The following is a 21,453-nucleotide window of genomic DNA, read 5'->3' as shown; positions in this document are numbered from 1 at the left end:
GGACGGGATAGGAGGACGGGATAGGAGGATGGGATAGGAGGTCGGGATAGGAGGGCGGGATAGGAGGTCGGGATAGGGGGTCGGGATAGGAGGGCGGGATAGTAGGTCGGGATAGGGGGTCGGGATAGGAGGACGAGATAGGAGGACGGGATAGGAGGTCGGGATAGGAGGTCGGGATAGGAGGATGGTATAGGAGGTCAGGATAGGAGGTCGAGGTAGGAGGAAGGGATAGGGGAACGGGATAGGAGGACGGGATAGGGGGATGGGATAGGAGTTTGGTTTAGAAGTTCAAGATAGGAGGTCGAGATAGGAAGTCGAGATAGGAGGACGGGATAGGAGGACGGGATAGGAGGACGGGATAGGAGGACGGGATAGGAGGTCGGGATAGGAGGTCGGGATAAGAGGACGGGATAGGAGGACGGGATAGGAGGATGGGATAGGAGGATGGGGTAGGAGGTCGGGATAGGAGGTCGAGATAGGAGGACGGGATAGGAGGTCGGGATAGGAGGTCGGGATAGGAGGTCGGGTTAGGAGGTTGAGATAGGAGGACTGGATATGAGGACGGGATATGAGCATTGGATAGGAGGTCGAGATAGTAGGACGGGATAATAGGACGGGATAGGAGGTTGAGATAGGAGGACGGGATAGGAGGTCGTGATAGGAGGCATATGAGGATGGGATAGGAGTTCGGCATAGGACGGGATAGGAGGTAAAGATAGGAGGTCAAGACAGGAGAAAGGGATGGGAGGAAGGGATAGGAGGACGGGATAGAAGGTAGGGATAGGAGGTCTGGTTAGGAGGTAAAGATCGGAGGACGAGATAGGAGGACGAGATAGGAGGACGGGATATGAGGACGGGATAGGAGGACGGGATAGGAGGACGGGATAGGAGGTCGGGATAGGAGGACGGGATAGGAGGACGGGATAGGATGTCGGGATAGGATGTCGGGATAGGAGGTCGGGATAGGAGGACGGGATAGGATGTCGGGATAGGAGGTCGGGATAGGAGGACTGTATAGGAGGTCTGGATAGGAGGTCGAGGTAGGAGGAAGGGATAGGGGGATGGGATAGGAGGACGGGATAGGAGGTCGAGATAGGAGGTCAAGATAGGAGGACGGGATAGGAGGTCAGGATAGGAGGTCAGGATAGGAGGACGGGATAGGAGGACGGGATAGGAGGATGGGATAGGAGGACGGGATAGGAGGTCGGGATAGGAAGTCGAGATAGGAGGATGGGATATGAGGATGGGATATGAGGACTGTTGGCAATAAATAAGCAGCGCAAGAAGGTGGGACTCGGTAAAACTCCTCAAAGGATGTTGATCTTCAATTCCATGAAACAGCAGAGGTAATGTTTCAGGTTGATTGGATGCCCGTAGACTTTACCCAGAGCAGCCTCATTACTATAGGATCGTAAAAAGTAAATCATTACCCCAAATTTAACGCGAGCGAAGCCACAGGCAAAAGCTAGTAATAAAATATTTACAAAAATGTAAGGGGCACTTATATAACATACTATACAATACCTGTGTAACGTACACGTGCAATAAAGTATACATTCAGCCTTTATTGTCACAAATTCAGCCTCTATAGTCTTTTGAGGAACTTTACTGCTGTTAATTAGCCTCTGTTCAGACAGTTTTTTAAATAATAAAAAAATTATGAATAAAATATAATAGTTTAATTGAAAATGTTTCATTATTGTGTAGTCTTACAACTGTTAACTTACATGAAAAGCAAACTGTCCAGAGAAGTCATACATCCCACAAGAGTGCATTAAACTTAAAGTATTCCTCACTGCCTCTGGACTCAGCACTCTCTCTCCAGTAATTGGACAGAAGCCACCATTAGCCAACGTTGCTGCCATTACACTGGCAGATTCACAAGTCACTTCAATGGAGCACAACTAGAAAGAAAAAAAAAACGGCATAAGAAACTAGTGAAACAGTATTTTAACTAGCTGAATGTTAGATTACAGAAGAATGGCATAATAAAGTTTTCCTATCCTTAAAAAAAATGGTTTTGTTGTTAGGGGTCTGGGTGCGAGAGAGCCCCATTGACAGCTTTTCCCTGCTAATTCTAGTGAAGTGCTTTTTTCCCTGTCTCTCTCTTATCAGGACGATATGGGTTCCATAGACTTACTATAGAATCTGTCTCTTGTAGCAAGGAGAGTGATAGGGAAAGATGCACTTAGCTGAGTGTTTCTCTTGTTTAGCACCCAGACCTCTACTGATAAAAACTTCTGACCTGTCTCTAAGAAAGGTCGAGTCATTTAAAAATTATAGTAATGCTTAAAAGGGGTATTCCATGAAAAAACATCAACTGGCTCCAGAAAGTTAAACAGATTTGTAAATTACTTACTACTTAAAAAAATCTTAATACTACCAGTACTTATCAGCTGCTGAAGTTTAGTTGTTCATTTCTGTCTGACAACAGTGCTCTCGGCTGACACCTCTGTCTGTCTCAGGAACTATCTAGAGTAGCAGAAATCCCCATAGCAGACCTCTTCTGTTCTGGACAGTTCCTGAGACAGACAGAGGTGTCAGCAGCAAGCACTGTTGTCAGACAGAAAATAAGAACTCAACTTCAGCAGCTGATAAGTATTGGTAGGATTTTTTTAATAGAAGTAATTTACAAATCTGTTTAACTTTCGGGAGCCAGTTGATATGAAAAAAAAAAGTTTTTTCAAGGAATACACCTTTAACCTGTTGGGGACGAAGGGCGTATGCATACGCCCTGGCGTCCTGGTACTTAAGGACAAAGGGCGTATCCATACGCCCGTGGGAATTTCGGTCCCCGCCGCGTGCCGGGCGGGGACCGGGGTGACTGCTGATATCTATCAGCAGGCACCCCGTGCAAATGCCCAGGGGGGTCATTAGACTCCCCCATGTCGGCGATCGGCGCAAATCGCAAGTGAATACACACTTGGGATTTGCGCCGATTCCGGGTAATTACGGGTCCATGGTGACCCGGAATATAAGGGGGATCGTGGTTGTCTATGACACCCACGATCCCCCTGAAGCGATAGGAGTGAGGTGGCAGGGGTGCCACCCCTCCTATCCCTGCTATTGGTGGTCTAGACGCGACCACCAATAGCAGATCGGGGGCGGGGGGGGCTTTACTTTCGTTTTCCCCGTCCTGCCCACCCACAATAGGCCGGGCAGAACGGGGAAAAAGAAGAGGATCGGCGCCGGAGTCCACTTACCCGTCCGGAGGCAGCGGAGCGACGGTGATCGGCAGGCGGCAGAAGAGGACGGCTCCCTGGATGCGACGGAAGCCGATGAGTTGCCTAGCAACATCTAGAGGGCTACAGTCTGAGACCACTATAGTAGTCTCTAGACTGTAGCCCTCCAGATGTTGCAAAACTACAACTCCCAGCATGCTTAAACAGCTGTTTGCTGTGTGGGCATGCTGGGATTTGTAGTTTTGCAACAGCTGGAGGTCCACAGTTTAGAGAACACTGCACAGTGATCTCTATACTGCCCTCTAGATCTTGCAAAACTACAACTCCTAGCATGCCCACACAGCTGTTTTCTGTCTGGGCATGCTAGGAGTTGTAGTTTTGCAACATCTGGAGGTCCACAGTTTGGAGATCACTGTTCAGTGGTCTCTAAATTGTAGCACTCCAGATGTTGCAAATCGCAGCATGCCCAAACTGCAAACAGCTGTCTCGGCATGCTGGGAGTTGTAGTTGCGTACCTCCAGCTGTTGCATAACTACATCTCCCAGCATGCCCTTCTGTGATCAGTACATGCTGGGAATTGTAGTTTTGCAACAGCTGGAGGCACACTGGTTGGAAAATACTGAGTTAGGTAACAGAACCTAACTGAAGGTTTTCCAACTAGTGTGAATTCGGGTAGAAGAGCTGTCATGGTGCACATCTACAATCTTGTATAATGATCTGATTGCTTCTCAGCATAATATCAAAAACTAACAGGTTGTTAGTATACATTTTGATCAAAAAGTACAAGCCCACTCGCCACGTCAAGGCCACCTATCCAGAGTGGGTCCCTAACGTCCCTAGCATAAAATGGCGCAGCACCGGGCGGCGACCACCACCGCCGCAACGCCAAGGCCCACAGGGGGGGAAACGACCCACTGGCAGAGCAGCCCCAATGCCACTCAAACCAGTCTATGAGCCGCACCCCCCCCGCAGACACGGCGCCACGGCAGCAACGGACACCGCACAGCACCACACCAGTGTGAACAGAGATGTAAAAGCTCACTTACCATACTCTCCCAGTCAGACTGGGAGGCAGCTAGGAAAGAAATGGCCCATGTGCAGCTAACTACTGCTTATATAGGGTGCCTCCAGCTGTTGCTTAACTACAACTCCCAGCATGCACGGTCTGTCAGTACATGCTGGAAGTTGTAGTTTTGCAACAGCTGGAGGCACACTGGTTGGAAAATACTGAGTTAGGTAACAGAACCTAACTGAAGGTTTTCCAACCAGTGTGCCTCCAGCTGTTGCTTAACTACAACTCCCAGCATGCACGGTCTGTCAGTACATGCTGGAAGTTGTAGTTTTGCAACAGCTGGAGGCACACTGGTTGGAAAATACTGAATTAGGTAACAGAACCTAACTGAAGGTTTTCCAACCAGTGTGCCTCCAGCTGTTGCAAAACTACAACTCCCAGCATGTACTGACAGACCGTGCATGCTGGGAGTTGTAGTTTGGCAACAGCTGGAGGAACACTGGTTGGAAAATACTGAGTTAGGTAGCAGAACCTAACTGAAGGTTTTCCAACCAGTGTGCCTCCAGCTGTTGCAAAACTACAACTCCCAGCATGCACGGTCTGTCAGTACATGCTGGGAGTTGTAGTTTTGAAACAGCTGGAGGTTTGCCCCCCCCTGTGAACGTACAGGGTACATTCACATAGGCGGGTTTACAGTAAGGTTCCTGCTTCAAGTATGAGGTGCGGCAAATTTTTCGCCGCAGCGCAAATTCCTTGCGTAGCCTAACTCACCGTAACCCGCCAGTGTGAATGTACCCTAAAAGCACTACACTACACTAACACCTAATAAAGAGTAAAACACTACATAAACACCCCCTTACACTGTCCCCCCCCCCCCCCAATAAAAATCAAAAACGTATTGTATGGCAGTGTTTCCAAAACGGAGCTTCCAGCTGTTGCAAAACAACTCCACACATTTCTGGACAGCCACTGACTGTCCAGGCATGCTGGGAGTTTAGCAACAGCTGGAGGCGCCCTGTTTGGGAATCACTGGCGTAGAATACCCCTATGTCCACCCCTATGCAATCCCTAATTTAGTCCTCAAATGCGCATGGCGCTCTCTCACTTCGGAGCCCTGTCATATTTCAAGGAAACAGTTTAGAGCCACATATGGGGTATCTCCGTACTTGGGAGAAATTGCACTACAAATTTGGGGGGGCTTTTTCTCCTTTTACCCCTTATGAAAAGGAAAAGTTGGGGTCTACACCAGCCTGTTAGTGTAAAAAAAATGTTTTTTACACTAACATGCTGGTGTTGCCCTTTACTTTTTATTTTCACAAGAGGTAAAAGGAAAAAAAAGACCACCAAAATTTGTAACGCAATTTCTCCTGAGTACGGAAATACCCCATGTGTGGGCGTAAAATGCTCTGCGAGCGCACAACAAGGAGTGAGAGCATACTATGTACATTTGAGGCCTAAATTGGTGATTTGCACAGGGGTGGCCGATTTTACAGCAGTTCTGACATAAACCCAAAAAAATAAATACCCACATGTGACCCCATTTTGGAAACTCTACCCCTCACGGTACAGTGAGCATTTACGCCCCACAAGTGTCTGACAGATTTTTGGAACAGTGGTCAGTGAAAATGAAAAATGTAATTTTTTTGTTTGCACAGCCCACTGTTCCAAAGATCTGTCAAACGCCAGTAGGGTGTAAATGCTCACTGTACCCCTTATTACATTCCATGAGGGGTGTAGTTTCCAAAATGGGGTCACATGTGGGGGGGTTCCATTCCAATCAAATTATCTCTCTAAAAGCTCAATGGCGCTCCTTCTCTTCTGAGCATTGTAGTGTGCCCGCAGTGCACTTGACGTCCAAACATGGGGTATTTTCATACTCAGAAGAAATGGGGTTACAAATTTTGGGCATTTTCTCCTATTACCCCTTGTAAAAAAGTAAAATTTGGGGAAAAAACAGCATTTTAGTGAAAACATTTTTTTTTTCATTTACACATCCGACTTTAACAAAAAGTTGTCAAACACCTGTGGGGTGTTAAGGCTCACCGTACCCCTTGTTACGTTTCTTGAGGGGTGTAGTTTCCATAATAGTGTGCGATGTGGGGGGGGGGGTTTGCTGTCCTGGCACCATAGGGGCTTCCTAAATGGGACATGCCCCCCAAAAACCATTTCAGAAAAACTCACTCTCCAAAATCCCATTGTTGCTCCTTCCTTTCTGAGGCCCACCGAACACTTGACATACACATATGAGGTATTTTCTTACTCGAGAGAAATTGGGTAACAAATTTTGAGAGGATTTTTTTCCTTTTACCCCTTGTAAAAATTCAAAAACTGGGTCAACAAGAACATGTGAGTGTAAAAAATGAAGATTTAGAATTTTCTCCTTCACTTTGCTGCTATTCCTGTGAAACACCTAAAGGGTTAACACACTTAATGAATGTCATTTTGAATACTTTGAGGGGTGCAGTTTATATAATGGTTTCATTTGTGGGGTATTTCTAATATGAAGGCCCTTCAAATTCACTTCAAACCTGAACTGGTCCCTGAAAAATTCCGATTTTGAAAATTTTGCGAAAAATTGCAAAATTGCTGCTGAACTTTGAAGCCCTCTGATGTTTTCCAAAAGTAAAAACATGTCAACTTTATGATGGAAACATAAAGAAGACATATTGTATATGTGAATCAATATATAGTTTATTTGGAATGTCTATTTTCCTTACAAGCAGAGAGCTTCAAAGTTAGAAAAATGCTACATTTTCTAATTTTTCATAAAATTTAGGAATTTTTCACAAAGAAATGATGCAAGTATCGACGAAAATTTACCACTAACATAAAGTAGAATATGTCACGAAAAAACTATCTCGGAATCAAATTTATAAGTAAAAGCATCACAGAGTTATTAATGCTTAAAGTGACAGTGGTCAGATTTGCAAAAAATGCTCCCGCCCTTAGGGTCATAATGGGCTCCGTCCCCAAGGGGTTAAATGGGTTATACACCATAAGGTGATTTAGTACTTACCTGCTAGAGAGTAATGGACATGCTTAGGAAGGATCCGTGCTTGTCTCGGTTCAAAAAGACTGTGTTGTGAATCCACCATAATGCTGCTGATTTCCCTGCCTTTAACTACAAGTCCCAAGATTCCTTATTTGTAAGTGTGAGGTCACTTTTCTCCCTCCCAAACATCAGCCAAACAACAACATCTGTGCAGAATGACCACCCCACCCAGCGGTCACTCCACCCATTGAAGCAGACAGGTTCCATTTGAATACCTGACTAGTGATGTAAAGTCCACGGTCACACTGCAACCTGGGAAAACCTGAGACGACATTCATTTTGTATGCTGAAACATTGGACAAAGATCACATAAGAATTGCGAGACTAGCCATCAAACACTGGTACAGACAATCTACAATTAAATACACTAACGTTACGGTCCCTGAAGCACAGTCAAATAAAAAAAAATCCTGGAATACCCTTTAAGCTAAATATATCAGTAAATTGTTATCATAGATTGATTGGCAAAGAAAATAACTAAATGTAATTTATGTCAGTGTAGAAACCATGCATGAAAGGATAACTAATTGCATTAATTTGCCCTTATAGTCACTCAGTATTCAGATTTTCATCAGAATTGTGAATTCAATGTTAGCCCTATAACCATGGGCTAGGCTAACAATGCCACCATTAGCTCCACCCTGTGAGCGGGGCTAATATCAGCTGAGGAGAAATTAGAGAGAGGGACAAGCTGCAATTTACAGAACAAGAGGCTGGAGATCAGAGTAGTTTATCATTCTGTAGTTACATACCGTATTTATCGGCATATAACACGCACTTTTTAGGCTAAAATTTTTAGCCTAAAGTCTATGTGCGTGTTATACGCCGATACACCCCCAGGAAAGGCAGGGGGAGAGAGGCCGTCGCTGCCCGCTTCTCTCCCCCAGCCTTTCCTGGGGTCTAGAGCCCTGCTGCCGGCCCTTCTCTCCCCCTGGCTATCGGCGCCGCTGCCCGTTCTGTCCCCCTGACTATCGGTACCGGCGCCCCATTGCCGGCGCCGATAGCCAGGGGGAGAGAAGGGGCAGCGGCGCCGATAGCCAGGGGGAGAGAGGGGCCGGCAGCAGGGCTCTAGACCCCAGGAAAGGCAGGGGGAGAGAAGCGGGCAGCGACGGCCTCTCTCCCCCTGCCTTTCCTGGGGGTGTATTGGGGTATACACGTGCACACACGCACCCTCATTTTACCATGGATATTTGGGTAAAAAACTTTTTTTACCCAAATATCCTTGGTAAAATGAGGGTGCGTGTTATAGGCCGGTGCGTGGTATACCCCGATAAATACAGTAGTTAAATAGTTCTTAAAGGGAATGTGTCACCAAATTATTATTATTTTTTTAGTTAGAGGTTAAATAAATCTGTGTACATTTTTAAAATATATTTGGAAATCTGTATAATTTTTTCACTTGTCAAAAAATAATTAAATATTTCTTATTTCCCTACTGTTGACCAGTAGAGAGAGCTAAAATAAAAATGTGAAGTGCAAGTAACTTGAAACTTGGCTGCTGCAAATTTGGCCTTGCCCCTCACCCTACTGATGACCTAACACCTCCCTTCCTCTAGTGTCTGTGCAAGAGGATGGGAGCCCAGTACTATGCATAATCTGTTGTAACATAAAGGTCAAAGGTCACATGAGGAAGCAGCCATATTGGTTTGTGTGGCACGTTTTTGCACAACATTGAAACCTTTCCATATTCCAAATCGATACAGATAAAAAAATTTTTATATTTGGTTACACTGTGATCCCAATTGTGACTTGTTCATTACAAGTCTATTAATCATATGTTTAGCAGCCATGTTGAATTGCAGAATATTCTACAAACATCCTCTTCTCTAAAACCGTTTGTTAGAATAACGTATAATTTGGTAGACGTTCATGTTCATGTACCTCCTGTACCAAGGTTGTTAAAGCTAGGTCATTTGCATATTCAATATGGCCACCACATTCCATTAACATTTAGACAGCATTAAAGCGTGCATGTCATGGTGCAAAAAAAATAAATAAAATAAAAGTAATATGTTACTCAGTACCTAATCTTGATCATGTACATATAGGCCGGCATTTATCTTTGTAGGTGTAAGTGAAGCTTTATTCTACACCTTTTTTTTTGTGTGCTGGTAATGTGTAGGAGCACCAAATTTATTAAATGGCCACAGAGCATTTGATAATTTTGTGCAGATTCACATTTTCTGAAATTGCTCTCTTCACATACACTCACAAGCTAAGCTAAGTCTGGGCTGGTGTAGTTTTAGAGACTTTTCAGTGGCTTTGCGCCTTTTCACAAAAAGTCACAGTTCATAAAACCCTTCCATATCATGTGAATTGCCAAAATCAGTGGATTGCAACTCAAAATCAGCAGAAAGGTGTAAACCAAAAGGCGCAAAAGTCTACAGACAATCATAAATGTCAGCCATAATTTTTATGTGTCTAGGACCTATATATTCCTAAGAAATAGCATTTTTATCTTGCTCACTTGCTTTGTCTTCTTACCTTGTGGAGGGGGCATGTCCTTCTCTCTCCCTCACTGTGGATGACTCATCTGCTGTCTGGGAGCAGCCTGGCAGTGTCATATCGTCCTATATTCGTGTATTTCGTGTATTCGTTATCTTCGCATATGTGAATATTCGCATATGCGCATATTCGCACATGTGAATATTTGCATATTCCTTCTTTTCACTTGTGGGCCAATTAGAATGATGCAAATACACTTGTCAGAGGTTATCAATGATAACCTCTGACAAGTGTATTTGCATCATTCTAATTGGCCTACAAGTAAAAAAGAAGGAATATGCAAATATTCACATATGCGAATATTCACACAATACGAAAAAAGTGAATATTCGTAATTTCGAATATATAGCGAATATATTCGCAATATTCGCGAATTTGCGATAAAAATTTGAAATGCGAACATTCGCGCCCAACACTAATCATTGCACTCTGTAACCCTTTCCTCTCTGGTTCTATGCTGTACATGTTACGCAGAGAGGAAGATTATTAGAGTTTGCCTGCAGTTTTCCTAAGACATTATGGTGAGTTTATAACTAGAGATGAGTGAATCGAAGTTGACGAACCCGAATTCGTTACGAATTTCATGAAAAATTCGATTTGCAATGAATGCGAATATCGCCACGATTCGATCGCGCGAATCGCTTCATTAAACTCCATTTTACAGCGTTCCAGGCTATTGGAGACCTAAGATGGTGGATCCACATGTGAGTACATGGGGCAGGGGATTATGGGAGGGCGGGAAACAGCGGCAGGAATGAAGGTAGGCGGGCTGACCCTGAATCACATGTGAGATGCAGCCTATCAGAGTTCACTGACCCCTGTGATGTCACAGGCCCTATATAAATCGGCAGCCATCTTGCCTCTCTTCATTTCATCTATGCACTCAGATGGAGAGGACGGGACTGCGTGTGTGTGAATAGCTCATACCACAGTGTTACACTGTAACTGCTAGTCACATCAGCATTAGGAAAAGACAGGAGTGCAGAGTGCTTTGCTGTTACACTGAGAAGGATCATTGATAGCTAAACCTCCTATTCACATTATTGAGCATTGCAGCAGAGAGGGGCAGATAGCAGTCAGCTGCCTCATACAGATCTCCAAGCTGGCTGAACTTTCTGAAGCATCTTATCTTCTCATTTTTCAGCCCAATTGAGTTTATTTTTTTTTTGCTTCACAAATCTTCTGCTGCTCAGAATTGCAATTTAGGGTTTAATCCCTGGATTTTTTTTTTTTTTTGTGGTGCTGCACTGTTGGGTCCTGCTGCTGTTCAGAAATACGTGATTGTTAAATGGACTGTAGTGCATTTGTACCCTTTTGTACCTGTTAAAGGGGTACTCCGCCCCTAGACATCTTATCCCCTATCCAAAGGATAGGGGATAAGATGCCAGATCGCCGGGGTCCTGCTGCTGGGATCGCTCTGCACGTAATGACGGGCAATACAGGGGCTGGAGCATCGTTACGTCACGGCTCCGCCCCTCGTGGCGTCACGGCCCGCCTTGTCAATACAAGTCTATGGGAGGGGGCGTGGCAGTCGTCACGCCCCCTGCCATAGACTTGCATTAAGGGGACGGGCCGTGATGTCATGAGTGGCGGAGCCATGACGTCACGCTGCTCCGGCCCCTGTATCGCCCGTCATTACGCACAGAGCGAACTCGCTCTGTGCAGTAATGATAGCGGGGTGCCGCAGCGGGGATCCCCGGGGTCCCCAGCAGCGGGACCGCGGCGATCTAACATCTTATCCCCTATCCTTTGGATAGGGGATAAGATGCCAGGGGCGGAGTACCCCTTTAATCTTTCAAGGGGCTGGCTACATACTGTGCAAGTCCAAACAATACTATTCACCGCCTGTTTTTTTTTTTTTTTTCTGCGTATAGTTATGCATATATAACTAACCTCATCAGTGCATACCGCATAGGTACATCCAAGTATTGTACCATTTAGTACCTGTTAAGCTGTCAAGGTGCTCCATACCGTCAAAGTCCAAACAATAGTATCCACCGGCTGGTGTTTTACAAAAATACAGAGTTTTTTCTGCTAATAGTTAGGCATATCACTGCCCTCATCAGTGCATACCGCATAGGTACATTCAAGTATTGTACCATTTAGTAGCTGTTAAGGTGCTCCAAACCGTCAAAGTCCAAACAATAGTATCCTCCCGCTGGTGTTTTACATAAATACAGAGTTTTTTCTGCTAATAGGCATATTACTGCACTCATCAGTGCATACCGCATACGTACATCCAAGTATTGTACCATTTAGTACCTGTTAAGCTGTCAAGGTGCTCCATACCATCAAAGTCCAAACAATAGTATCCACCGGCTGGTGTTTTACAAAAATACTGAGTTTTATCTGCGTATAGTTAGGCATATTAATGCCCTCCTCAGTGCATAGCGCATAGGTACAACCAAGTATTGTACAATTTAGTACCTGTTAAGCTGTCAAGGTGCTCCATACCATCAAAGTCCAAACAATAATATCCACCCGCTGGTGTTTTACAAAAATACAGAGTTTTTTTTGCGTTTAGTTACGCATATTACTGCCCTCATCAGTGCAGACCGCATAGGTACATCCAAGTATTGTACCATTTAGTACCTGTTAATCTGTCAAGGGCCTACATACTGTGAAAGGACAGCTGTAAGTAATCACCTGCTGCTGTTCTAGACAAATATTGTTTAAAGAGCAGTGTAGCGTATTGTAATACTCTCATAAACGCACTAAGTATGTCAGGCAGAGAAGTGCCAGGACATGCACAGAGGAGTCGCAGAGGCCTAAATACTTCAGGCAGAGTTGGCAGCAGACTTGGGGCGAGTGGCAGCAGGAGTCGCAGCGAGAGGCCTGAGCTCCCATTATCAGCCAGCGGTCGTGTCTCCACCAGCAACCCATCTGCAGTCGTCGATTGGTTAACACGCTCATCCACATCATCACAAGTGACATCTGGCACCCCCAGTCAACAGTTGGTGGGTTCCTCAGACACAACCCTGAGTTGGCATGGCCCGGGAGCAGTCCCTGTCCTCCCATTGCCTTTGTTCTATGCTGTTCCCTCTCTTAAAGAAGTATCTTATGCTGTGGGTTCAGCTCCACTATTTACTGAGGACGATCTAATAGAGGACAGTCAGCAGCTACTGGACAGCCAAGAAGGGGATGAGACATGCGCCGCTTGCTCCGCTAGGCGGCCAAGTAGTGATGCGGAGAGTGACGTGGGAGGCGGTGTTGCAAGTGTTCAGGATCCTGAAGCAGACACTGTTGGGGAACCGGAGTAGTACATCAGTGACGTGCACACAACTGTTGATGATGATGAAGCCGATCACAATTGGGAGCCGGGTGCAGAAGGGGCTTCATCATCATCAGGAGAAGATTTGCAGGTTCCCCTTGAGGCAGCAAGGTGGTAGCACGGTTGGCAGTCAGCGTGGTGGCAGGAGTGGAAATTCAGGAGCCAAACGTGCCCGGGGGAGACCACCTGCTTCGCGGCAGCCTACCTTTCCGGGAGGTAGTGGAACAGGGATTCCTGGAGACGGCGCCAGTAGCAGTCAATTAGTGCGGACTGCGGGTGGGAAAATCAGCTACTCGGCGGTGTGGAAGTTTTTCATAAGGCATCCGGAGGAGGTTCACGTAGTCACATGCAAGATCTGTCGGCAGAAGGTGAAGCGTGGCCAGGGTCCCAATGTTGGCACCACGGCCCTGCGTCAACACATGCTTCGCCACCATAAAGCGGCCTGGGAGAACCGTGGCTCCGATGTAGTGGTCCAGCCTGCTGCATCACCCAGTGGCCATCCGCTCCCTCCTTCATCCAGCCAAGGCTCCACCACCTAAGCCGAAGGGAGCTGTGTGTCAAACCCTCCTTCTGTCGCTCCTGCTTCTCCCGCTTTTAGTCAGCCATTCCGCCAACAATCCATCGGTGAAGCCATATCCAAGAGACAACAGTATGCGCCCACTCATCCAACGGCGCAGAAGTTGAATGTGCCCCTGTCCAAGTTGCTGGTGTTGCAGTCCCTCCCTTTTCAAGTGGTGGACTCTGCACCTTTCAGAGAATTGATGGCTTGAGCCGAGCTGAGGTGGAGTGTCCCAAGCCATCATTTCTTTGCGAAGAAGGCAGTACCAGCCCTGCATAAGTTTGTACAAGAGAAGGTGGGCCAGTCCTTGAGCCTGTCGGTGTGTTCAAAAGTGCACGGCAGTGCCAACGTGTGGAGCTGTAACTACGGGCTGGGACAATACTTGTCTTTTACGTCTCACTGGGTAAATGTGTTTCCTGCACAGCCACAACAGCAACTTGGACAGGTCGCACCGCTTCCTCCTCCACGCTCTCGCTCCCAGGCAGTTGGTCCTGTTATAGTGTGCGACGCCGCCTCCTCATCCTCCACCGTGTCCTCGGCCTCCACTGCACGTCCAAATCTTGGTGGCCCTTCTTCGTACCATGAACTCTGCTTCTTTATTTCATGAAAATTATTTTATAGAAGAATGTCTTTTGGTGGTCCACTGTCCTGCATTATAGAGTCTTCTGGACTCTTGGATATGCGCTTGTTCTTAAACAAAGGTACAAAAACCAAAAATGGCCGGTCAGGGCTATGGAGACGTTGCGCCTACATCTTATGGCCACATGAGCCCTGTGGGTGCTTGTGAGATTAGGTCCTTTGTACCCACACGGCGGGGTCCGGGACACAAATTTTGATTTAAATTTCAAATAAAAAAATCACACATTTCAATGGTCTCTTCAATGGTCTCTCATGCTGCAGCCAACTCCAGGCTGCATCATTCTGGTAATATATAGAGAGCACTCGCTGTCCTAAATTTTCGTAAAAATTTTTCGTAAAAAATGTTTGTCTTTTTTATTAGGGATTGTGAAGCTTTGGTGCGTACTCATGCATCAGCCAACTCCAGCCTGTGTCATTCAGGCAATATATGGTTTACTGATGGCGCTGCTGGGCCTGGGTCTGGGAATTTCAAATTTTCTCATAGGTAGCACCCGCTATCCATAAGTCTTCTTCATAAATTTCTACAATTGTTGTGTTTTTTTGGAGGGATTGTGAAGCCCTAGTGTGTACTCATGCATCAGCCAACTCCAGGCTGTGTCATTCAGGCAACATATAGGTAGCACCCGCTGTCCTAAATATTCTCAACATTATTTTAAAAATGGTTGTTTTTTCTTTGGGATTCTGAAGCCCTGGTGTGTACTCAATGCTGCTTCCTGCGACAGTGTGCTACTCCGCCTCCACATCCTCCACTGTGTCTTAAGCCTCCACTGCCCGGACAAGTCTCAGTGTGCAGATCACGGCGATGTCACGCTGTTCTTCACATGGTTTGCCTTGGGGAGAAGTCTTGGAAACAATGGCCGGTCAGGGCAATGGAGACGTTTCGCCTAAATCTCATGGCCAAATGAGAACTGTGGGGGCTTGTTGGATTTGGTCCTTCGTACCCACACGCTGGGGTACGGGACACGCAAAGGTTGTTTTAAATTTCAAATCAAAAAATGACGGCGCTGCTGGGCTTGGGTCTGTTAATTTCAAATTTTCTCATGGGTAGCACCCGCTATAAAAAATCTTTTTCAAAAATGTCTAAAATTGTGGTGTTTTTTGGGGGGGAATGTGAAGCCCTGGTGTGAACTCGTGCATCAGCCAACTCCAGGCTGTGTCATTCAGGCAATATATGGGTTACTGATGCTGCTGTGGGGCCTGGGTCTGGTACTTTCAAATTTTCTCATAGGTAGCACCCGCTATCCAAAATCTTTTTCACAAATTTCTAAAATTGTGGTGTTTTGGGGGGGAATTGTGAAGCCCTGCTGTGTACTCGTAAATCAGCCAACTCCAGGCTGTGTCATTCAGGCAATAAATGGGTTACTGATGCCGCTGTTGGGCCTGGGTCTGGGAATTTCAAATTTTCTCATAGGTAGCACCCGCTATCCAAAATCTTTGGTTTAAATTTCTTAATTCATTTTTTAATCTTCGGGATTGTGAAGGCCTAGTGTCTACTCATGCTGCCTGCAACTCCGGGTTGTGCCATTCATCCACTATATGGTCTCCTCATGCTGCCAACACCTCCATGCTGTGTCATTCAGCCACTATATGGTCTCCTAATGCTGACAACATGTCCATGCTGTGTCATTCAGCCACTATATGGTGTCCTCATGTTGCCAACACCTCCGGGTTGTCATTCAGCCACTATATGGTGTCCTCATGCTGCCAACACCTCCACACTGTGCCATTCAGCCACTATATGGTGTCCTCATGCTGCCAACACCTCCATTCTGTGTCATTCAGCCACTATATGGTGTCCTCATGCTTCAGCCTCATTCAAGCTGTGTCATTCAGCCACTAAATGGTGTCCTCATGCTGCCAACACCTCCACGCTGTGCCATTCAGCCACTTAATGGTCTCCTCATGCTGCCAACACCTCCACGCTGTCATTCAGTCACTATATGGTCTCCTGACACTGATGCCACCACCAGGCTCTGTCATTGTGCTGCTGTGCGGCAGTGATTCTAAAAGTGATGCCGGTGATCTGCATGTTATTCTGAATCACAGTATTATTTCACTAACCCAGCACACTCCATATGCGTTTTAGAATACAACAAAGTGTTCTATACCCCTATAGAGGCTGTATGTAGGTTAGAAATAGCCTTTTTTAATATAGATTCGCTGCGAAAAAATTCGGATCAAAACAAACTTTTTCAGAAAATTCGGCGAATCGGCCGAATCGAATTTTTGAAAAGTTCGCTCATCTCTATTTATAACAATAATAAATATCTAAATATAAAAATAGGCGAAATAGAATGCAGCACACCACTGTTGCAGTCAAAACAAATAGATTTATTCCATAGCGTGCCGAGGACTACGTTTCACCGGTCTCACATCGGCTTTATCAAGTGAGGAATAGTGAGGAACATAGGGTATATATGTACCGCCTTGGGTCCGCCCACAGGGTCATGTGGTCAATTACAAAAGCATTTGCATACAGTCATGTGATACATATACAAAACAGAATGCATACCAAAACACAATAAGGCGTAGAAATAATACCCCTAAATCAATTGGCCAGTGTAACAAAGTAAAGGTGCATATATATAAAAAACAACATATGTTAACATAGAAATTTACATAGGCAATAGCGATCTATTTTTTATATACTTGCCCTGTTTACATGTTGCGACTCCCTGCACTGTTATGCCGGTCACACTGGTTACCATGGATACTATCACAGCACGCAGGCGCACATCGCATGGATACGGAGTAACTAGTTTTGCCCTTCCGTACCTTCCTGGAGCATGCACACTAGAAGGAACATCCGAGTAAGCGGTTACAATGGACGCGGCAGCTGCGCATCCAATACACAGGAACCCGCTCGCAACCCGGAAGTGCGACTGTGTTATGCGCCTCTAAAGAAGAAAGGATTACATAGCCCGCTACGGACATCATGGCACATCCCCGTGAGGTAATCACAAGCACCACTGACACCACCAATGAATTTGCACTATAAGAATCAGTGGCGATCTGGATTTGAAACAATATGTAACAGATCGCTATTGCCTATGTACATTTCTATGTTAACATATGTTGTTTTTTATATATATGCACCTTTACTTTGTTACACTGGCCAATTGATTTAGGGGTATCATTTCTACGCCTTATTGTGTTTTGGTATGCATTCTGTTTTGTATATGTATCACATGACTGTATGCAAATACTTTTGTAATTGACCACATGGCCCTGTGGGCGGATCCAAGGCGGTCCATATATACCCTCTGTTTGTCACTATTCCTCACTTGATAAAGCTGGTGTGAGATCGGTGAAACGTAGTCCTCTGCACGCTATGGAATAAATCTATTTGTTTTGACTGCAACAGTGGTGTGCTGCATTCTATTTCACCTATTTGGATTAAGGAACCCGTGGACCCAGGCTCCAATTATGCGAGCATCCCATATTGACTATCACCTGATTCTACTTGATGTGCTGCTTCTATTTGGATTTATTTTAAATATAAAAATAGATATTTCTAAATTAGTGCAAGGATTTTAGTGATAAAAGCACAGTACACATTTTCTATCCGTTCCTAGTAAAGCTGGATGCTAATCAACATAGCTGTCTCTAGGTGGGTCATTCAGCTTTTACAGACTCCAGAATGTCTGATCAGCTTCTTTGCCATTCAGGAGTCAAGCTTGCTGGGAATTGTAGTTTTGCAACAGCTGGGGGCTGTAGTGTTTGTAAAGCACTGTGTTAGGGCAGTGTTGCCTATAACTGTTGCAAAACTACAAATCCAATCATAGTAACATAGTTCATAAGGTTGAAAAAAGTCCATCTAGTTCAACCTATATCCCTAATAAGTCCCTACTGAGTTGATCCAGGGGAAGGCAAAAAACCCTCATACAAGAGGTAAAAATTCCTTCCCGACTCCAAATATGGCAGTCAGAATAAATCTCTGGATCAACATTCTGTCCCTATAAATCTAGTATACATAACCAACGATGTTATTGCTCTCCAGGAATGCATCCAGACCCCTTTTGAACTCTCTTACATAGTTCACCATGACCACCTCCTCCGGGAGAGAATTCCACAGTCTCACTGCTCTTACAGTGAAGAACCCCCGTTTGTGGTTGCGTAGAAACCTTCTTTCCTCTAAACGTAGAGGATGCACCCTTGTTATAGATACAGTCCTGGGTATAAATAGATCATGGGAGAGATCACTATCCTGTCCCCTGATATATTTATACATAGTTATTGGATCTCCCCTAAGCCTTCTTTTTTCTAAACCAAATAAACCCAATTTTGATAATATTTCTGGGTACTGTAGTCTTCCCATTCCTCGTATTACCCTGGTTGCCCGTTTTTGAACCCTCTCCAGCTCCACTATATCTTTCTTGAACACTGGTGCCCAGTACTGTACACAGTATTCTATGTGTGGTCTGACTAGTGATTTGTACAGTGGTAGAATTATTTCTTTGTCGTGGGCATCTATGCCCCTATTGATGCACCCCATGATTTTATTTGACTTGGCCGCAGCTGCGCGACACTGGTCACTACAGCTAAATTTACTATTAACTAAGACTACTAAGTCCTTTTCCATGTTAGTTGTCCCAAGTGTTCTCCCATTTAATATATAACCCCGTCCCGGATTTTTCCTCCCCATGTGCACTAAATTTACTATTAACTAAGACTCCTAAGTCCATTTCCATGTCAGTCGTCCCAAGTATTCTCCCATTTAATATATAACCCCATCCCAGATTTTTCCTCCCCATGTGCATTACCTTACATTTATCAGTGTTAAACCTCATCTGCCACTTCCCATCCCAAACCTCCAACATATCCAGATCCATTTGCAACAGTACACTGTCCTCTATAGTGTTTACCGCTTTATAGAGTTTAGTATCATCTGCAAAGATTGCTACTTTACTATTCAACCCCTCTACAAGGTCATTAATGAATATATTAAATAGAACAGGACCCAAGACTGACCCCTGTGGTACCCCACTAGTAACAGTCACCCAATCAGAATAAGTACCATTAATAACCACCCTCTATTTCCTATCACTGAGCCAGTTACTTACCCACTTGCACACATTTCCCCCCAGCCCAATCCTTCTCATTTTATGCACCAACCTTTTATGTGGCACAGTATCAAATGCTTTGGAAAAATCCAGATATACGACATACAGCGATTCCCCCTGGTCCAGTCTGGAGTTCACCTCCTCATAAAAGCTGATCAGGTTAGTTTGACAGGACAGATCCCTCATAAATCCATGCTGATATGGAGTCATGCATTTATTTTTATCAATATACTCCAAAATAGCATCTCTTTGAAAACCCTCAAACAATTACATACAACGGAGGTTAAACTAACAGGTCTGTAATTCCCGGGGTCACCTTTTGTTCCCTTTTTAAATATTGGCACCACATCTGCCATGCGCCAGTCCTGGGGAACAGTCCCTGTTACTATAGAGTCCTTAAATATTAAAAATAGAGGTCTGTCTATTACAATACTTAATTCCTTTAGAACTCGGGGGTGAATGCCATCTTCACCTTGTGATTTGTCTTTTTTTATTTTTTGTAGGCGGCACTGTACTTCTTCCTGGGTTAGACAGTGACCTGTACTGGGGAGTTCACCTTATCACACTGTATTTCACCTGGCATTTCATTTTCCTCGGTGAATACAGTGGAGAAGAATTTGTTTAGTATGTTTACTTTTTCCTGATCCCCGTTTATAATTTCATCCTCATCATTTTTTAAAGGGCCTACAGTTTCATTTTTGACCTTTTTGCTATTTATATAGTTAAAGAACATTTTGGGGTTAGTTTTACTCTCTTTGGCAATGAGTCTTTCTGTCTCTATTTTTGCGGCTTTTATCTGTATTTTACATATTTAAACTTTTTCTCTATAGCTTTTTAATGCTTCTTCACTGCCGTCCTGTTTTACTAGTTTAAATGATTTATTTTTGTCATTTATTGCCCCCATAACATTTTTATTCATCCATATTGGTTTTCTTTTATTTTTGACCCTTTTATTCCCATAAGGTATATACATCTTACAGTGAGAATTTATGATATTCCTAAAAGTCTCCTATTTAGTATCAGTATTCATATTTTTGAGGACATTATCCCATTTTATATTGTTAAGGGCTTCTCTGAGTTGATCGAACTTTACCTTCCTAAAGTTCATTGTTTTTGTGGCCCCAGATTCCCTTATTGAAGAACAAGTTATAACTTATTATGTTATGATCATTATTTCCTAGGTGTCCTTCTACCTGCACATTAGTTACTCTATCAGGTCTGTTGGTTAATATTAAGTCTAGTAGGGCGCCCACTCTGGTCTGGTTCTGTACCATTTGGGATAGATAATTGTCTTTAGCTATAGTCAGAAACCTGTTTCCTTTATGAGATTCACAGGTCTCAGTCTCCCAGTTTATATCAGGGTAGTTAAAGTCCCCCATTATTATCACCTCATTCTGATTTGCTGCCTTGTTTATTTGCTTCAGTAGTTGATCTTCTACCTCTTCCATTATGTTTGGCGGTTTATAACAAACCCCTACCAGAATTTTTTTATTTTTATCTCCATATATTTCTACCAATAATGACTCCACATTATCGTTTCCCTCCCATATATCCTCCCACAGTGCGGCCTTCAGACTGGACTTTACATAAAGACAAACTCCTCCCCCTTTCTGTTTTGTCCGATCGTTCCTGAATAGACTATATCCCTGTATGTTGACTGCCCAGTCACAGCTATCGTCCAACCAAGTCTCTGTTATGCCCACTATGTCATAATTTTCTTCAGGCATCAACCACTCCAGTTCCTCTGTTTTATTGCACAGACTTCTGGAATTAGTCATCATGCAATACAATGGTGTATGATTTTTCACCCTATGAAGCCTATCCCTATTAACTATTCTAACCCCTCCCTCCGGTCCACCTCCAGGTATATTACTAAGTCCCCCCTCTCTATCTACACTATCTTCACCCTCTACATTGTAGGTTCCCTCCCCCCATTCCCTAGTTTAAACACTCCTCCACCCTTCTAGCCATCTTCTCCCCAAGCACCGCTGCACCCTCCCCATTGAGGTGCAGCCCGTCCCTACGGTAGAGCCGGTAACCGACAGCGAAGTCGGCCCAGTTCTCCATGAACCCAAACCCCTCCTTCCTACACCAGCTTCTGAGCCACTTGTTTACCTCCCTGATCTCCTGCTGCCTCTCTGGTGTGGCTCCTGGTATAGGTAATATTTCA

At 44.7% G+C, this 21,453-nt stretch overlaps 1 protein-coding gene across 1 annotated transcript in view; it reads right to left on the bottom strand.

Annotated features, from left to right (window-relative positions):
- The window catches only part of LOC130284872 (glutaminase kidney isoform, mitochondrial-like), a 1,293,621-nt gene that overhangs the window by 297,556 nt on the left and 974,612 nt on the right, over nt 1-21,453 (bottom strand). The window contains exon 12 of the mRNA XM_056535756.1: nt 1,728-1,904. Coding sequence (XP_056391731.1) covers nt 1,728-1,904 — 177 coding nt within the window. The remainder of the gene's footprint in view (nt 1-1,727; nt 1,905-21,453) is intronic.

The sequence above is a fragment of the Hyla sarda genome, chromosome 8 (assembly GCF_029499605.1).
Source record: "Hyla sarda isolate aHylSar1 chromosome 8, aHylSar1.hap1, whole genome shotgun sequence".
Lineage (NCBI taxonomy): Eukaryota > Metazoa > Chordata > Amphibia > Anura > Hylidae > Hyla > Hyla sarda.
The sequence above is the reverse complement of the archived record's forward strand: the minus strand, read 5'-3'. Positions and strand labels throughout refer to the sequence as shown.